At 35.8% G+C, this 16056-nt stretch overlaps 1 protein-coding gene across 1 annotated transcript in view; it reads right to left on the minus strand.

The window, feature by feature from the left end:
* The window catches only part of LOC139042837 (centromere-associated protein E-like), a 65289-nt gene that overhangs the window by 12002 nt on the left and 37231 nt on the right, over positions 1–16056 (minus strand). The window contains 13 exon segments of the mRNA XM_070503397.1: positions 159–446; positions 870–1028; positions 1178–1465; positions 2705–2995; positions 3856–4014; positions 4133–4423; positions 5970–6128; positions 7726–7926; positions 13163–13321; positions 13475–13747; positions 13860–14174; positions 15352–15506; positions 15888–16053. Coding sequence (XP_070359498.1) covers positions 159–446; positions 870–1028; positions 1178–1465; positions 2705–2995; positions 3856–4014; positions 4133–4423; positions 5970–6128; positions 7726–7926; positions 13163–13321; positions 13475–13747; positions 13860–14174; positions 15352–15506; positions 15888–16053 — 2904 coding nt within the window.

Below are 16056 nucleotides of genomic sequence, written 5' to 3' on the forward strand. Positions count from 1 at the left end.
GGTACTCCTTCAGAAGAACATAAGTAGTTTTCAGTTCCTCTTTCATTTTTTGTCCCTTTATCATCAGAAGAAAATTAGTAAAACTTAATAGTGAACATCTTTGTCAGCACCTTAACCCCATTTTTATATCCAAAAAACGTTAGAAGAAGGAAACTTACTTCAGCTACAATTTCTTTAATGTTTTCTTTGAGTTGGTCTCTCTCCATTTGAAGGGCCTCTTGTACCCTTTTCAGTTCATCCCTTTCCTTCATTATAACTTTTATTTCTTCTTGACTTTCCTGAAGTCTCTCAGTCAACTCAAGCCTCTCGCCTTCTATACTTCGTAGGGACAACTCTTCAGCTTTGAGTTGCTCCTTTAATTGTTCCAGTTCACTCATTTTTTCCTGAGTCTCACTGTTTTCTTCGATGCTAATAAACTGTTCCTGTTCCTCATGAAACTCTTGGATCTTAAAATAATGATAAAATAAGTTAAGTAGCCAAAATACACACATACATAAAACATGTGTGTTTCTGTGTGTGTGTGTGTGTGTGTGTCTGTGTGTATATAACATATATATTTTTTTTGGGGGGGGTAGATTAGCCCTGAGCTAACATCTGCCACCAATCCTCCTCTTTTTGCTGAGGAACACTGGCCCTGAGCTAACATCCATGCCCATCTTCCTCTACTTTATATGTGGGACACATGCCACAGAACATAACCGCTGAACCACCAGGCTGGCCTCTGTATGCATATATATATATATTTTTTTTTTAAAGGAAAAAACCCAGGATGCTTTCCACAACAATTGAGAATGTACACAGTAACCTGTGCAATTCAGTTAGGTACCTTCCTCAGGTTTTCTCCCACTGTTCCTTCACCCCCAATTTACCTTTTTCTGTAATTCTTCATTGGTTGTTTCTAATTCCTTTTGAGAGGTCGACAGTTCGGTTCCTCTCTCTGAAAGATTCTCTCTCAGCTTAGCAATAGTTTCCTCCTGTTCTTTCAGGTGACCACGAGCAAATCCAAGTTCCTCTTCACTTTCTAGGTGCTTTATTATTAAAGGAAATTGTAAGAAATGTATAGAAACACTATAACCACGACATTTTAACTCCTTTTTCCAAAGGTTTAGTTTTTAGGAAAATATTTGCTCCCAAACTATTTAAAAACCACACACATGGGGAAAAGGGTGAGACTTACTTTAGCCATTATTTCTCTGTTTCCTTTGAGTTGGTCACTTTCTGACAGAATAACTTCTTGCAGCCTCTGTTGGTCATCTCTCTCCTTGGCTACAGAGTTCATGTCATCGCGACTGTCCTGAAGTCTCTCAGACCACCTGAGCTTTTCCACCTCTGTTCTTAGTAGTGCTGACTCTCGGGCTTGGAGTTGCTCCTTCAATTGCTCCATCTCACTCACTATTTTCTTAGTCTCATTGTCTTCTTCTTTCATATTGCAGGACTCTTCTTGTTTGTCTTGAGCCTCTTGGATCTTAAGAGAATCACAACACAATTGATATCCAAAGATACTTTATTTTATTTTAGAGGAAAAGAAATCAGGATATTTTCTAAAACAATTAAGTCAGGATTCAATGGCTCATTTATAGAGCAATCTTTCTACTCTTCCATCATTCAGATATTTAACATTTATTTATTGAGGGCTCACTGTGTTATCAGTACCCTACTAGAGGCTGGAGATAAAATAGTAAATGAGACTTATACGATCTCTGCTTTTTTGAGACTTATACTTTAGGGAGAAAGACATTATGCCAAATCTTACCAAACAGATGTGCTGGGTTCTCCCAGGCTATTAAGAACAAACCTAACCCACTGTGAGTGGTGAGGAAGGACTTCCTAGGGGATGGAAATCTTCAGCTGAGATCTGAAGGATGAGAGCCATGGTTAGGCAAAGGAGGGTATGGAAATACTGCACGTAGGGAGACCAGAACATGTGAAAGCCATGAGATGAGGAAGAGCAGTAGACTGGAGTTGCAGGAATCTGAGCAGGAGGAGAGGGAGCTGAAATAAGGCCAGAGACCAGCCAGGTCTGTGATCCAGGGCCTCACAGGCCATATGAGGGATTCTGGTCTTCGTTTCAAGAGTAACAATAAGCTATTAAACGGCTTTAAGAAGAAAAGATCACTTGGGTTCCGAATGGGGAATGAATTAGAGAAGAATAAGAATGAATGTGGGGAACCAGTTAGGAGGAGATTGCAGAAAGCCAGGGAAAGAAAGAATAGTGGCTCAGATTTGGGTGTTGGCCATGTGGAGAGGAAAGAGGATTTCACACAAACACACCTTAAAATCAACAAGGTTTGGTCTTGGATTAGAGAGTGAGCAAGGAGGAACGGACACTAGTAGGGATGACAGCCAGACTTCTGACTGAAGCCTTGAGGAAGAAGGTAGCGCTTTACGAGATGTGGAGGAATAGATTTAAAGAAGGGTTGAAAATAGCTTTGTTCGCTTTATCCTTTCCTATAATTTAGCCTTGCTTTTTCTAAAAAATTTTGAATATTTAAGAAAATAGCTGTCTTCTCTGAAACATTTTCTCTCAGTTTCAATAGTTTCTTAGCATTTATGAGCAATTTTTAGTTGCTTTGTTTCCAATCACTTCATAATTAAGAGACATTTAAACAAAATTGGTAGTAACATAACTATAACACAAATGCCCCCTTTCCCAAAGACTTGATTCTTATAAAACACTTAAATAGGAGGAAAGGATGAAACTTACTTTAGCCAAAGCTTCTCTAAAGTCTTCTTTCAGCTGTTCCTGTTCAACTTGAAGAGCTTCTTTTACCATTTTAAGGTTATCTCTTTCCTCAGTTAGAGATTTTATTTCTTCAGGACTTTTGACGAGTTTCTCAGTCAGCCTGAGCCTTTCCGTTTCCGTGCTCGCCAGTGTTGTTGAATCCTTGGTTTTGGACTCATCTTTCACGAGCTCCAGTTCATCCATCGTTTCCTGAGTATCACTGACTTCTTCCACATTAAGAAGTAGCTCCTGTTCCTCATGAAGCACTGGGATCTTTTGAGATTCATAAAATACCAAAGTTATTATCTGGAGAGTATTATCATAACTTTTCTTTCCAGAGCAATGAAAGTGATCTTGAACCCTCATGGCCTATTACAATTACAAACTCCTATTTATTCATTTTCCTTTGATTCCTACTAAAGCTACTCATGACTGTTCTGCCAGTCATATTGTCATAGTTTTCTTTTTCTCCAGCTTACATCCAAAGTGAACTAATCCTTGCACTTTCCCAACAAATTGTTAATTCGGTCAGTTGCATGCTTCTCCATTTTTCTATACTAGTTTCCAAATGCTACAGGAGAAAAAAAGTCATAGTTGAACAGATTATATACCAATAAATGACTGGTTCTCATTCTCAAATGAGCTCCAATGCTACTTCTCAATTTTTTTATGCATAGATTGGTTCCCCTTTCCCATGATCATTAGTGATACCACATAAGTTTGCATGTCATATTTCTGCATTTAACATACTGGAATTGAAGGATTTTTTTTACTAGGGGAGAAAGAACAATGTCTTATTCAGAGCCATAGTCTCAATGCCTGGCACATAGGCTTTTAACAGGTTGGTCCAGTTATCCCAGTGTTTCATTTTCTCCATAGTATTTGTCATCATCTCAAGTGATCTCATTCAGTTGGTTGCTTATTTATCAGTTACCTCTTTCCACTACAGAGTAAGCTCCATGATCACAGAGATTTTGTCCACCTTGTTGCCATTTTACTTGTATAACCCAGGGATGTGTCTGCCACAGCAGATACTCAACAAATAATATCCAGTAAATCAATGAACCAGACTTCAGTCACTACTTACTGCTTATCTTTCCTTCAAAGGAGAAAGAAAGGAAGAAAAGACAAACCTCTTCTTCTAATTCAGTACTGGATTTTTCCAGGTTCTTCTGAATATTTATTATTTGAGCTGTCTTCTCAGAAACATTTCTTCTTAGTTCATCAATAGTTTCTTGGTGTTCTTTTAGATGCATGTGAGCAATTTTTAGTTCTTCTTTTGTTTCCAGACCCTTTATTAGCATGTGAAGTTTAAAGAATATTTTAACAACATCATCTCAACACTGCCCCCCTTCCCAATTGGCTCAGTTTTAAGGAAACACAACAGATGAAGAAAAGGGTCTAACTGACCTTAACTTCAATTCTTCTTATGTATTCTTTAAGTTTCTCTCTCTCTACTTCAAAGGACTCTTGTAATTTCTGTAGATCATTTCTTTCTTTGGTTATGGATTTTATGTCCTCATAATTTTCACGGAGTTTCTGAGCCAACTCTAGCCTCTCCATTTTCATACGTTCCAACGTTAATTCTCGGTTCCTTAATTCATTCTTTATATTCTCCACGTCATTCATCTTTTCCTGCATCTTACTCATCTCTTCTTGTACACTAAGAAGTTGTTGCTGTTTTTCTTGGAGTTGTTGGCTCTTAAGAAATAAAGTTTTTATTATTACCATTTTGCCATATTATCTTAAAATTCTTATGTAAAATGTACTTTGCCAAACTGAGAGAATCGTTATCACAGCCCTGCACACTACCCTAGTGGAAACAGACAAGCAGCACTGAAAGTAAAGCAGCTTCTAGGCATAGTGTCTGTACTGGGCTGAAGAGGGTCCCACCCAAAATTCAAGTCTACCCAGAACCTCAATGTGATCCGATTTGGAAAGAGGGTTTTTGCAGATGTAATTAGTTAAGGATTGAGAAGATACCCTACTGGACTAGGGTTGGGCCCTAAATCCAATGAGAATGTCCTCATAAGAGACGGGAAAGGACGCACAGAGACACAGAGAAGATCCTGTGAAGATGGAGACAGAGATTGAAGTGATGCAGCTACAGAACAAGGACTATCGAGGACAGCGGGAGCCAAGGATAGCACGAGGCAAGGAAGGACTCTTCTCTAGAGCCTTCAGAAGAAGCATGGTCCTCCGACACCATGATTTTGGAATTTGAGAATCTAGAAATGTGACAGAATAAATTTCCATTGTTTTTATGCCAGCAAGTTTATGATAATTTGACACAGAAGTCCTAAGAAACTAACATAGTGTCACTTGGTTAATCAAGGAGGCAAAGTAAAAATGCGAAAAATTTAAAAAGAAAAGAGACTGACTAAATATATAGATGTACCTGGCAAATAAACTGTAATTCCTCATCTCTTAAAACCTTTTTGGATAATTTATTTTTAGTTCCAATAAGGTCTTTAGGGGATGGCCCACACAAACACTGAGGCATTAACTTTTACATAAGCCTATTGATATCACCTCTTTGGGAGGAGTATGAAATAGACAGGAGGTTTTAGTAAATTCAATTAGGTTATAGTGAAAGGGATGAGAATTAAGAGAACATATATTAGGAAAAAAACATTCCACAGAAGCACAATGGAAACACTACGCTATTTATAATGCATGTAGCACTGTTCTTAGGATAAACAGAAAGATATCAGTGGGTCCATTTTAGAATTACTAGAGCAGTACAATTGTTCTAACAGTCTTAGCTCTTACACAATTATATTACAACAGCACCTTACTTCTAAAAAAGAAATAATTCAGGAACTTGCAAACATCTAAGAGATGGTAATAGTGACAAATCTTAGAGTTTAGAGAATGACTAATATAGCTCTATATAAGGGCAGGAGCTTTGTTTTACTGACTAATGTATATCAAGTGCCCAGAACAGTGCCTGGCCCACGGTAATGCTCAATAAATATTTGATGAATGAATGAATACATCATGAGTAGTTTAGATGAACCAAGGCCCCCTCTCATTGAAAGACTCTAGGATAATATAATACACACAAAAGAGGTTAGCTAAGATCCTAGTGTGAGTTCAAACTGTCCAAAATATTAGCATTGAGAGCTGTTCATTTGGGAGGTACATTCTATTTCTGGAATTTAGGTCTATTAGAACCAAAATTTATCACCAAAAAAAAAAAGTTTAGTCAGGAAATATGGCCAGGAAGATAACTTTAAAAATTCACCTTTTCCTTTAGCTTTTCTTCAACTTCTGCCAGTTTCTCACAGGTCCTAGAAAGCTCTTTCTCTTTCTTTATGGTACAGTTCTTTTCTTGTGCAACTATCTCTTGTTGCTTTTTAAGTTCACCTCTAAGAATTCTTAATTCTTCCTGGTTTTCAATGGTCTAGAATTTTTAAAAAGTTGAGATTAAATGACACTAGCTTACATTTAGGAAATCAGGTAAAAATCAGCATTTACCTCAGCCTGAAAATGGAGAAATCATGGCAAACTATATTGGAAAAGACTAACTTAAAAAGAAAGTGAGTCTATTTTGATCATGTAAATGCCAAGAATCTGCTTTCTTATGCTGTTTCTTTATTGCTCAACTTACATTCCTACCACGAGAATTAGAACTGGATTTAGTATTCCATCATAAGAGGTTTGCTTGTTTTCTACCCTGAAGCCAAAAGAGACTGTTTCTAAGCTTTCATCGATAGACGATGAGACTGCAGGTTATAGGCTTTTCATATGCTGGGATGGCTTTGATTTTGAGCAAGCTCAAAACAGCAGCCGTCCTTTGCTAGCATGAATTGGACTAATCTTAGTTATTATGCTTAAAGAGTGACATTCTCAAGTATCAAGACCAAAAAACATTACAAGACAGATACCGAGAAGAAAATACAACTTTTGTCTGTACTCTTATTTACATTCAGCTCTTTGACCAAACAGACAATCCTAAGAAACATGGAAAATTACACAAAAGGTCAGGGTCTACTGTGATCCATAGCAAACTTCTGAAAATATTAATTTCAATCTATTACACATTAGATTGCCCCCACATATAGAAACAAAAACTAAAGTAGGTTTGAAAATATTGGCAAACATTAACAATTAAACATGAAATTTAAGAAAAATTACAACAGCATAAATAAAATAGAAACACTTAGGAACCAATTAACAAAATATGTCCAAGATCTGTACATTGAAATCTATACAACACATCACTGAGAGAACAGTTTATAGAAAGATACACAATAAGCACATAAAAAGATGCTCAACATCTTTAGTCATTAGGGAAAGGCAAATCAAAACAAGGTTACACCCAATAGAAATGGCTAAAATTAAAAACACCAATAATATGAAGTGTTGGTGGGGATGTGGAGCCATCAGAATTCTCTTAATGTGCTGATGAGAATGTAAAACGGTGCAACTATACTTTGGAAATCAGCCTAGTAAATTCTTACCAAGCTAAACATACATCTCCCTATGACCCAGCTATTTCACTTAGATCCATACTCTAGAGAAATAAAAAATATATGTTCATAAAAACATTTGTATGAGAATGTTTATAGCAGCTTTATTCAAAATACCCAAATAGTAGAGATAACTCAAATTTCCATCAATATAGGAGAAAGGCTAAACAAATTGTGGCCTATTCATACACTGGAAGACTACCAAGCAGTAAAAAGGAGTGTAGAAAGAAGTGAGACAAAAGAGCACATGCAGTGTGATTCTATTTGTGTGAAGTTCTAGAAGAGACAGTGAGCTGAGGTGGAAAACATCAGGACAGTGACTATGTGGGGCAGAGGATGAGATCAGGATTGCCTGGGTGGAGGTGGGAGGGAACTTGCTGGGGTGGAGAGAACACAAGTAGAGACATTTGTCAAAAGTCATCACACTGGACACTCACATCAGATACATTTATTGCATGGAAATTATACCTCAATAAAGTTGTAAAAATCTAAAACATACAAAGACAAAAACACATTGCTGAATCTCACCATTCCAATACTGTCCCTCAGGTCAGTCTTCAGTTGCTCCTTTTCTGCAGTAACCCTCTCTAACATTTGCCGCAGTGCTGTTTTCTCCTGTATTAAAGAAAATATCTTTCTCTGTTGTTCAGTTAGCTCATTATCAACATCTGCAATCAGCACTTGGGTTTTTTTGGCTTCCAAACTCTGCTTTTTATCTATGCCAACCATCTAAAATATTAATACATTAGAGAAGAATTTCTTAGTAACAGTTTTAATAATAAAAATAGCCAAACTTCTATTACTTATTATGTACCAGGCACTATTTTCACACAGTGACACATTTAATCTTCCCCATAACCTTACAAGGTAGGCACTATTACTATCTCCGTTTGACAGGCAAGGAAACTGAATCCCAGAGAGGGTAGGTCACTTGCCCAAGGTCACTCAGAGAAGTTATCAGGCTTTGAATCCAAGTGGTCTGGCTCCAGAGCTCGTGCTCTTGTGCCTGTTCACTGGTAAGAGCTATGTGGACAGCTATAGATAATTCACAACTATCTTCATGTATGATGGGTTAACCTGACTTTATGAAGGAGTAAGCCAGCTTAAACTCTCCCTCTTTATTTCTTTCCTTCAAAAGCTGGAAACCATAACTTATGCCCTACTACTAACAAATCTTTATTTTCAGAGTTTTATTATAGATAAGAGGGCAAAAGAGTTTTGTTAGAAACATATTTCATATTATAGTAGCATAATTCACCTTTTCATATTTTTCATATACTGCTTAAGAAAAGCATGCTATATAAATCCATTTATCCATAAATAAGTCTTAACCAAAGGTAACCTGATACATGGACTCCTTGGTAAAAGGAGACAAAGATTGATGTTACCAGTATGAAATTAGGGTATCACCATATAATCCTATACTAGCCCAGTAAAAACACTCAGCTGAATATTGGTCACAGATGTTTAAAAAGTTTTTGTAATAATCTATATTTAATTAGAAAAAAAGAAAAAGAAAAAAAATCATCCAATGACACCAACTTCACACAACCACTATTAGAATTTGGGAATATTTCCTTCCAGAGTTTCTTCTATTAAAAGAATTTTTTTAACATTGCAATTATGACTACTTTACATATAAGATCCTTTTTAGTTTTTCTTTCCCACTTAGATTAGATGATATGCATTTTCCCATGCTGTTACATAATCTCCAAATTATAATTTTTAGTAGTTGCTCAATTCTCTAGAGTGGATACAGACAAACCATATTTCATTTGGTTAGCCCCTTCTTTTTGGCAATCTGCATGAGCTTCTACAAGGATGAGCAGAGAGCTAACTACAACTACAGGAGAAATTAAGGCAGGAACACAGAGTCTTTGGGATTAGTCAGTCAGCTACTATAATTCAGAATCTTGCATCTTTACTCCTAAATATGGAAATGTACACAAAACAAAGCAGATTGAGACAAAGTGCAAAACTGAACTCAGCCTAGAAAGTATTCCAGCTACCATGGTTATGAGCAAATCTAATAGGTCTAATTATTAAATAAGGAAAAAAATTGTGTCCTTTATATGAGAATAAGCCTACTAATCACAAAGTTTAAAATTTCTGTTGAGACACACTAGAGAAACTCATTTCCAGAGAGAGACACATCAAGCAGGATTGAAAACGGGCACTCCTAGAGGCTTCATGATAGACCTACTAGGCTATCATAGGCTGCCCTCTGGTGCTCTGATAAACAGATTTATCTGGAAATCCCTAGACCCACTGCTTTATCCTCATGGGTGATTCCAGCATGAACACGATTTCACAAGACCAAGCTCACCTCAGCATTGCATCCCAGATTTCAGAAACCCTGATGAACAGAATGGCCCAGGAGAATTTCCAGTTAGACCCTTTTATCAACACAGATGATTCCAGCATGAACTTAATACCACAGACTGGCTGGTCCGGTGAGTGTAACTCTCCTTTTCCCTCACTCCGCCTCTACTGCTCCTTCTCATGGGGCCCTGTGACTGCATTTTGCATTTGTTTAAAAGCGGCTACTGACTGTGCATTTATTTTCAAAAAACTATTGAAAAACCTTTCCCCTTATAAAAGTGGAAGTCATAAATTTTAAATCAAGGTCAAGTGCCTTTGGCCCATAGTTGACCCAAAATATAGATAAACTGAGAATACAAGATACAGAGCAAGTGAAAATGCTTTCTAGGAAAGAATGACTGAAGCATAGGGAGAGAGGAAGAGAAAGCTCCTTTTCCAAGGCAGGAATATTGTACCCCAGAGTAAATGGGAAAAAAGAAGCTCATTATATAGAGTAATAGTATATAAAGGTATATAGAGGTTTCTTTACATAAGTTGGATCTTACTGAATTGTTCTTTAGTATGTATCTGTTTTTATTTAATAATGTATCCTGGAAATTTTCCAATTGTAGATAATGTCTACTTTAAAGAAATTCCATGACTATACAAAACTCTATTACATTTCTATACATTAACAATAAACAATTAAAAAAGGAAATAGAGAAAACAATCCATTTACAAAAGCATCAAAAAGAATAAAATATTAAGGAATAAACTTAACCAAGATGGCAAAGGCTTGTACAATGAAAACTACAAAATGTATCTGAAATACATTAAAGACACAAATAAATGGAAAGACATCTCATGTTCACAGATTGGAAGACTTAATATTGTTAAGAAGTCAATGCTACCCAAAGCGATCTACAAATTTAATGCAATCCCTATAAAATCCTAATAGTGTTTTGCAGAAATAGAAAAATCCACCCTGAAATTCATATGGAATCTCAAGGGACTCCAAACAGGCAAAACAATCTTGAAAAAAGAACAGAGCTGAGGGTCTCACACACCCTGATTTCAAAACTTACTACAAAGTTATAGTAATCAAAACAGCTCAGTACTGGCATAAAGACAGATATATAGACCAATGAAATAGAAAACAGAGCCCAGAAATAAACCTTTGCATATGGTCAAATGATCTTTAACAAGGATGTCAAGACCATTCAATCATAAAGGATGGTATCTTCAACAAATGGTGTTGGGAAAACTGGATATCTCATGCAGAAGAAAGAAGTTGGGCCCTTACTTTACATCATATAAAAAAGTTAACTCAAAGTAGATCAAAGACCTAACCATAAGAACTAAAACTGTAAGATGCTTAGAAGAAAACATGGGAGAAAAACTTCATAAAGTGGATCTTGCCAATGATTTCTTGGATATGACACCAGAAGCACAGACAACAAAAGCAAAAAGAGATAAACTGGACTACATAAAAACTACAAATTTCTGTGCACCAAAGGACACAATCAACAGAGTGAAAAGGCAACCTAGGAATGGGAGAAAATATATGCAAGTCACACAATTGATAAAGGGTTAATATCCAGACTATATAAAGAATGTCTAAAATTCAACAACAAAAACCAAACAATCCAATTTAAAAATGAGTAAAGACTTGAACAGACATTTCTGTAAAGATATACAAATAGCCTACAAGCACATGAAAAGATGCTCAACATTACTAGTCATTAGGGAAATGCAAATAAAAACCACAATGAGATATCATCTCACACTTATTAGGATAGCTACTGTGAAAAAAGGAGAAAATAATACGTGTTGGTGAGAACTTGGAGAAATTGGAACCCTTATGCACTGCTGGTGGGAATGTAAAATGGTACAGCCATGATGGAAAACAGTATGACAGTTCCTCAAAAGATAAAAAACATGATCCAGTAAATCTGACATCCAAAAGAATTGAAAGCAGGGTCTCAGAGAGATATTTGTACACCATGTTCATAGCAGCATTATTCCCAACAGCAAAAAGGTGAAAGCAATCTTCAGTGCCCATTAATGGGTGAATGGTTAAACAAAATGTAGTATATACATACAATGGAATATTATTCAGCCCTAAAAAGGAAGGAATTTCTGATGTATGCTGCAACATAGAGGAACCTTGAGGACACTATGCTAAATGAAATAAGCCAGTCAAAAAAAGACAACATACTGCATGATTCCGCTTATGTGAGGTACCTAGAGTAGCCAAATTAAGAGAGATAGAAAGTGGAAAAGTGGTTGCTAGGGGCTAGAGGAGGGAGGGAATGAGGAATTGTTTAGTGGGTATAGAGTTTCAGCTTCACAAGATAAAAAGAATTCTGGAGATTGGTGGCACAACAACGTGAACGTACCTAACACTACTGAACTGTTTGCTTAAAAATGATAAAGATGGTAAATTTTATGCTATGTATATTTTACCACAATTAAAGATACAAAACAAACAAAAATAAATTTATACATATATATATATATATATATATATGAATGACTACTACTCCAAGCTATGGATGTATGAAAGATTATTTCACCATTCTCCTATTGGTGAACGTTTTAAATTCCCAGTAGTAATTATTCTGGATTAAATAGTATTAAGTATAATAACAATGAAAAATAGTATAAAAAATTCTGACATATAAAAGGCATTTTTGAAAAGTAGAAATGCATTGTAAATAAATCAGTTATATAAAATTACAGGCAATCCCGTTATGGACTGAATTATGTCCTCCCAAAATCCACATGTTGAAGCTCTAAGCCCCAAAATGACTGTATTTGGAGAGAGGGCCTTTAAGGAGAGTAATTAGGGTTAAATGAGATCATATGGCTGGGGCCCTAACCCCATAGAACTGGTGTCCACTCCAGAAGCAGAAGAGAACCAGAGCTCTCTCGGCTCACACACAGAAGGGCCATGTGAGGAGAGGTGCCATCTGCATGATAGGAAGAGGGCTCACAAGAAACTGAATTTTCTAGCTCCTTAACCTTGGACCTCTAGCTTCTACAACTGGGAAAAAGTAAATTTCTGTTGTTTAAGCTACTTAGTCTATGATATTTTGTGATGGCAGACTAATATACCTCCCTTTTAAAAAATCATCATTAGCATCCTAGCCTTTCTTGTATATAATTAAATAACAAAGCAGCTCTTCTCCCCAGGTTTCAGGACAAAACGAACCATGCTGCCTAGAATAAGCTGAGATTTAAGCACAGCACAGCTCTAGAAACAGACATGAACATGACACACACATCGATAGTGAACTCTCAACTAGTACACAAAATCTGATATAAAACAAATATTTTACCCATAAGTAATAATAAGCACTCAATCTTTCTTACATTCTTAGAATTCAGAGGGGCTTTTAAAGATGTTTAAAATACACCAGGCCTCGGAAAATATCAGCTCAAAGTTTGAACTAACATTTTTGCCTTTTCCTTTTCCAACTGATTGTAAGCAGTTATATCTGAAGTTATTTCAAAGACACTAGGGCTAATCTTGTAAACTGTTGTTAGTTATTCACTGTGAATAATCAATAAGATTGAGGTCACCATTATGTACTTAAGTGTCTGAAGTTAAGGAGAAAGCTCACATATAGTATATGAAAACTCGAACAGAAATACCCTTTACCTTTTCCTGAAATTCATCCGAATTTTCTCCTATGTTTTCCTCTATATGCAAATTCCTGGAAGTTTCCTCAGAAATTTTCATTTTCAGTGTGTTAACTGTTTCTTGGTGTTGTTTTAAAGACTCAAGAGCATTTCGTAATTGTTCTTGGGTATCTATGTTCTTTGTCAGAGAAAGGGAACACAATTTCAATTAGAATAATGTGAAACAATGAAAATAACTTTATAGTTACTGCTTGATCATAAATAATAACTGATGGCTCCTGAACGTCTTGAAGAGGCTCTGAGTTTTCAGTTTACTCTGTCAAAGCCTCACCATGGTCACGGTGTCCTGAATGTCACTTCTGAGCTGGTCCCTCTCAATCTGCAGGCTCTCTTGGAGCTGTTTCAGGCCATCTTTTTCTTGGGTTAAGGTTCTTACTTCTGCTAAGGTTTGTTGAAGTTTCTCAGTAATCAGTGCTTTCTCCCTTTCGACAGTTTGCAGCCTAGAATCTCTACTTTCTAATTGTTGCTTCAGCTCTTTCACTTCATTTAACCTTTCTTGACTCTCAGCTGTTTTCTGCTGAAGTTCCTGAGTTTTGTAAGAAAGCTTTAAAATAAGAAAAAGTTACTGTGAGAAGCAGAGCATTCTGTGGCATCTATATAGAAGCCAAACCCCAGAAAACTAAAGACCATTTCCATAGAGGGTGTGTTGTACCAACCTCCATGTTCAAAGCATCCAAGCTTAAACCAAGTGTTTGAGCTTCTTTAGAGAGATTTCCTATGTTCTGACTCATTCTTGCATTCTCCTCAAGGACCATCTTATACTTTTGCTCAGTTTCAACATGTTGATTTTTAAAATCTTGGAATTCTTGATCAGTTCTTTTATAATTCAACTGGCTAGCTGCTAGGTCACTTTTAGTTTTCCCAACTTCTTCAAGTAAATCTTGAATTCTACTCTCTTTATGAACTACTTCAGAAAACAATTTGTCTTTTTCTGATGTTATTTTATAGAGCTCTTCAGATTTGTCATTTATCTACGGAAAAGAAATAAAATTTAGCTATGTTAGCAATATAAGATCCACTACAGCAGTTATCAGGAAAAGAAAAGATTTATCTGCAAAAAAGAAAAAAGACATTGAAATTAAGCACAGATTTGACTGAGGAAAGGTAATATTTTTATTGTCACATCTTTATAACAATATATTATCCTGCTTAACTTTACCATCAAAGTTTTGTTTGGGTTCTAGTAAGGATTGAGTGGAGAAGAAACACTTAATTAGGATGTCTTTATTTCCTTATCTATCATTCTAAAGTGTTTTCTAACTTTATGGTGTTTCAGGCATCTTATGGTTTTTCTTAGAATTTGACTTATTATTTTCTTTCTAAAGGCTTTGAATGCAGCTCAGATTTCCAAAAACTTAATCCATGAATAATTTAAATTTTAAATAACTTAAATTTAAACTATTATTTAAGTAATTAATTTAAACCAACAATATCCAGCTTATAAATAGTTTAATCATTGTGAAAGATAAAGGAGAAGGAAGTGGGAAAAAGAGAGGAGAGCCAAAGTTGAGACAAAGGAGAGGGAGCAAGACAGTAGAGCTCTTGTAACCACAGGCTCAGGGTAGGAGGCAGGTCTGTGTAACTCAGCTTTTAGATCCATAACTATGTGTTGGGCTAAAAAACAGCATGTACTTTAAAGAGTTTTTAGGATGACTAAATAACGTTGCTAAAGTTGTTTAGCATGATGCTCACCATGTAGTAAGTACTCAAATTCTTGTCCTTTTTATTTCTTTCAGAAAGGCAGAAAAAGGAAAGGCTGGCAGAAGGTTTCCGGAATTGCTCACTAGGCTGCAATATTTACGTCAACCTCTAAAACTTCATCAATGCCACCCTCTTCACCTCCTTACTCTCCTTTATTCAACATAGTGATATGACCACAGCAACAGCACCAAAAAAGATAAAGACTAAGGGTGGGCCATCAATCTCTGTTGAAAAGCACTACATCTGAGGACTATAGAAATGGCCCCTACATGGATCTCATTACTAAGTATACTGTTACATATTCTTTGAAAATGTTCCTAGCAAGCAGGGTCAAATGTTTACAGTCTCTTCACTGTTACTTTAAAACAAACTATGGCAAAATATTTAAGGCAATATTGCAAGGGTTTTTATTTCAAGTAAGAGTTATTTGCTTAAAAACATATTTACCTCTTTCCTTAGCATTTCTACTTCTGAGGGTAAAGATTTCAACTCTGAGAGCAAATTAACTTCTTTATGCAAAGCTTCATTTTCTTCAACTTCTTTATTCAGTTCTTTCTGGAGATCAGTAATCTTTCTTCCTGATTCCAAATTACAGAGCAAATCTAGGATATTTTTGGTAAATTAAACAGTTTGCAGTTATTGGGACAATTTAAATTACATACAAACTTAGATTACTTAATCAGATTATATAAAATTTATTAAAGAAAGAACCAGTGTTGGTCAACAGGTAATCCAATTGTTAAAAGTTCTTGAATCGCCTTTTTCAAGATCAGGTCCAATTCATTTGAAAAATAATTCTTAAACCTTTATAATTTGAAGTCCATGGAAACACTTATAAATACTGACACCAAATGATATTGAAATTTAATATTAGGCTACTTACAAACATCAGAGAACAATGGACTTTTAATCATTGGAATGGAGGTGCAAAATCCTTTAGGCAGTTGGATTTGCAAAGAGGTAAGTCTGAAATTATAAAATACCTTTTGGAACTTTTCCATCTATAAGGCAGGTGAGTTTTGCTATTTCATTAAAAGAAGATTGTAATTCTTTCTCCAGATCAACTTGCATTTTCTTCTTTGCCTCCAACTGCCTTTGATATAACTGAATATCATTTTCCATTTGCTTGCATGCACTTGCAAGTTCTTTCTA

This window comes from Equus asinus, unplaced genomic scaffold (assembly GCF_041296235.1).
Source record: "Equus asinus isolate D_3611 breed Donkey unplaced genomic scaffold, EquAss-T2T_v2 contig_1, whole genome shotgun sequence".
Classification (NCBI taxonomy): Eukaryota; Metazoa; Chordata; class Mammalia; order Perissodactyla; family Equidae; genus Equus; species Equus asinus.